Source organism: Benincasa hispida, chromosome 5 (genome assembly GCF_027475165.1).
Source record: "Benincasa hispida cultivar pf3 chromosome 5, pf3_genome.v1.1, whole genome shotgun sequence".
Lineage (NCBI taxonomy): Eukaryota > Viridiplantae > Streptophyta > Magnoliopsida > Cucurbitales > Cucurbitaceae > Benincasa > Benincasa hispida.
The window spans coordinates 55,266,186-55,269,967 of record NC_143482.1 but is presented as its reverse complement, the minus strand read 5'-3'; the positions used below and the strand labels follow the sequence as shown (position 1 = coordinate 55,269,967).

The 3,782-nt window shown below is 44.9% G+C and overlaps 1 protein-coding gene across 1 annotated transcript; it reads left to right on the top strand.

Moving 5' to 3' along the window:
• The first annotated feature begins 370 nt into the window (after window positions 1-370).
• Window positions 371-2,164, top strand: LOC150036259 (uncharacterized). Its single transcript, XM_090313613.1, has 4 exons — window positions 371-563; window positions 652-794; window positions 855-1,163; window positions 1,520-2,164. Exons 1-4 carry the CDS (start codon window positions 371-373, stop codon window positions 2,162-2,164), a joined length of 1,290 nt encoding a protein of 429 aa, XP_090169739.1.
• Window positions 2,165-3,782: the final 1,618 nt, after the last annotated feature.

The window sequence follows — 3,782 nt, the reverse complement described above, 5'->3', positions numbered from 1 at the left end:
TTGCATGCAGACTTAGGCAATTCATGTTTTAAAAGGGTTTTAAAATTGGATTGAGATAGACCCAAGTTCAAAGGTTCTAATGGGATTAGCAACCTAGTTTAATCTTTTTAAATCGGTTTAATAGGATTAAATTAATTGGCATAAAAGATTAAAATTGTATTAAATCTATCTATAAGGGACCTTTTGTCTAAGGCGGGTTCTATCTAGGCTGGGAAAACTTAAAAAGTCACTTAATTAAAATTCTTAGCCGTGTTTTTTCCTAAGTAAACTAAACCCTAGGTTATAAAATACTCAGTGGGAGGAAGAGATGTATCTGATATGTCAATGATTCCACTCATGTTTCTCTCTGAATGTTCACACCGTGAGATTCATGCTTGGCCTCGTTGAGCATGCCCTACTGGTCTGCTTGTACTTTGGACCTTCTGCGAAGGTCCCGGAGCTTTCTGCTCAACCTTCCTCTTCTGGGCGGGCACTGGTTCCTCTGTCAAGGATTTCAGGAACTCTATCCCTGAAGGACAACCTAGCGTGTTGCCGCTCAGAAGGCTATGGCGTAGGTGGCTCGAGTTAGTAAAGGATTATGATTGTGAGATCCTCTACCACCCAGGTAGCTCATTCGGCTGCCTTGATCACTAAGCAGGTTCAGCTGTGTAGAGACCTGGAACGAGCGGAGATTGCGGTGGCAGTGGGAGGAAGTCACTTTGCAGCTAGCCCAGTTGATAGTGCAACCAACCTTGAGGCAGTGGATTATTGATGCTCAGCAGGGTGATCCTGACTTGGTTCAAAAGTGTTGTCAGGTAGGGTCAGGTCAGACAAGTGAATTTTCTATGTCAATGGACAAGGGTCTTTTGTATTAGGGATGGTTGTGCGTCCCAGCAGATGATGGCTTAAAAGGGGAACTGCCAGCGGAAACTCATAACTCTCCATTCTCGATGCACCCAGGTAGTACCAAAATGTACCAAGATGTGAAGCGATATTACTGGTGGCCCAATATGAAAAGGGAGATAGCTGATTATGTTAGTAGATGTTTAATCTGTCAGCAGGTGAAGGCCTCGAGGCAGAAGGTAGCAAGCTTGCTACAACCTTTGGATGTGCCAGAGTGGAAATGGGAGAGTGTGGCTATAGATTTTATTACGAGGTTGCCCAGGACAACGAAGGGTTTCTCGGTGATTTAGGTGGGGATAGATAGACTCACCAAGGTGGAACATTTTATTCCAGGAAAGCCCACATATGCGGTGAGTAAGTGGGCTCAGTTGTACATGAAGGAGATAGTAAGGTTGCATGGTGTGCCAGTGTCAATTGTGTCCGACAGGGACCCTCGTTTCACCTCCAGTTTTTGGAAGAGCCTCCAGGCAGCTTTAGGGTTGCGGTTGAACTTCAGTACAACGTTTCACCCCTAAACTGATGGGCAAATAGAATGTTTAAATCAGACATTGAAGGACATGTTGCGCGCTCGTGTGTTGGAATTCTCAGGGAGTTGGGACTCCCACTTGCATTTGGTGAAGTTTGCTTACAATAACAGCTATCAGGCTACCATTGGCATGTCTCGTTTGAAGTTTTTTATGGCAGAGGTTACAGGTCTCCCGTTTGCTGGAGTGAGGTTGGGGAGAGGAAGCTGGTGGGAACTGAGTTAGTGGAGTTGACGAATGAAGCCATGCAGAAAATCAGGGCCAGAATGCTAGCAGCACAAAGTAGACAGAAAAGTTACGTGGATGTCAGGCGAAAAGATTTGGAGTTCGAAGTAGGTGACAAGGTGTTCCTGAAAGTGGCGCCGTTGAAGGGTTTCCTAAGGTTCGGGAAGAAGGGTAAGCTAAGTCTGCGTTTTGTAGGGCCATTCAAGATTTTGGAACGGGTCGGTTCTATGGCTTACAGTTTGGTCTTGCTGCCGTCCCTCTCCGCAGTCCATAATGTATTTCATGTCTCTATGTTGAGGAAGTATTTAACGACGAACCCATCACATATAGTGGACTTTGAGCCCTTGCAACTGAATGAGAACTTGAGTTACGAGGAAAAGCCCCGGCAAGTTGTGGCCAGGGAAGTGAAAGTTTTGTGCAGCAAGGAAGTACCACTGGTGAAGGTCCTGTGGCAGAATCATCAGTTTGAGGAAGCTACTTGGGAGCGAGAGGACGAGATGAGGGCACTGCATCAAGAGCTCTTCCAGGATTAGAACTTTCGAGGACGAAAGTTTATTAAAAGGGGGAAGAGTGTAACATTCCAAAGTTATTTTTGTTCAAAAAAAAGGAAAGAAAAAGGGGGGGGGGGGGGAATATTGGCTATTTTTAGAAGAGAAGTAGGGTTTTAAATGGCATCGGGATGCGTACAAAAGGAAAAAAAATTCTTTTTCCTTTTCTCTCTTCTTCTTCTTCTTCTTCTTCCAGCCGCCCTCTACTTCAGTTACCGTCACCGTCGTCGACCGCGCCAGCCCTGCCCGGTCGTTTCCTCTTCCGATCCGTCGCCGTTCGACCCAATGCAAGCCGTGCCGTCCATTCCGCGCGAGGTTCAACTGCGCCATCAGCTTCTATCCTGCACCGCAAGCTTCGATTCATGCCGCAAGCTCCGATCTGCGTCGCAAGCCTCCGTTCCATGCTGTCTGCTTTTTTTTTGCGCGAGGCCCAGCCGCATGAGCCTCTTCTGCGCTGCTTTTCATCCGTCGCACGTCGATAGTCGAAGCCCAATGCACGTCAGAGCATCCCTCGTTCGTTTTGTGCACCGGAACAGTGTCGATTGTTGTCGATTCGCGGCAGTCCTGCCGAGCGGTCTGTTCAGGGTAAGTTGTTTTCTTGGCAGCCCATTGTCAATTTGGGGATTCTTGGGCCTAATTTGTTATTGGTTTTAGGAGCGTGTGTCAGTGAAGGGACTTCTCAAGTGGAGTAAGGTCTTTTTTTGGGACAATGCATCATCTTGAGGTAAGGGGTTTACTGCTGATTGCCCTAGGATGTTGTTAGGCCTGCTGTGAAATATTTTATTTCATATGTGAAACTGTGATGGAATCTGCTATGGGTGTTGTGCTGAATTCGATAAGTTGAATTTGAATTATTCTTGCTGTGATGAATTTGGGATGTAAGGATTAAAGGTTATTATGATAAGGTTGAAGCATGGATATAATGTGTTAAGGTCTGATGTTGAGTATTGATGCATGAGTTATATAATGTGTTAAGGCCTGATGTTGAGTTGATGTATGAGTTATGAGTGGACTGAAACAGTTGGTGGAAATATGGGGAACGGTGTTAAAATTTAATGTTGAGTCATGGCCTTGATTGCATGGTTATGTTTAAATATGTACTGATGTCTGTAAGCTTATGCCCATATGAGATTTTAGTGACTATCAGTATACCATTGGGCCATGCACATCACATGTGTGAGCCTTCGGGCCACACCCTACGTTTAAGTACGGTGTCCTTTTTGGGATCACCACTTGTAATTATACTGTGACCTTTGAGTCACTACTTATGAAAGCGTGCCTTCGGGTTCGCCCCTTATGCCTATGCCTATGCCTATGTTTATGATGTCGTTGTGCATTTTTGGTCCAATGGATAAACTAATAGGTCACTGAGTGGGTCCAGTAGTGGACCACTTATTGAGTATATTTTTATACTCATCCTTTTTTTCCCCCTATTTTTCAGGTAAGAGTAACGACAGGCTGGCGAATGACAAGAGAGATCCGTGACCTGGCCATTAGAATGTTTCACTGCTTCCGCATATAGTATTATGTTTTGAATTCTGGTTTAGGAGTTAGACATCCTTCATTATTATGCAAAATATATCAATTTTATTATTTGACTATT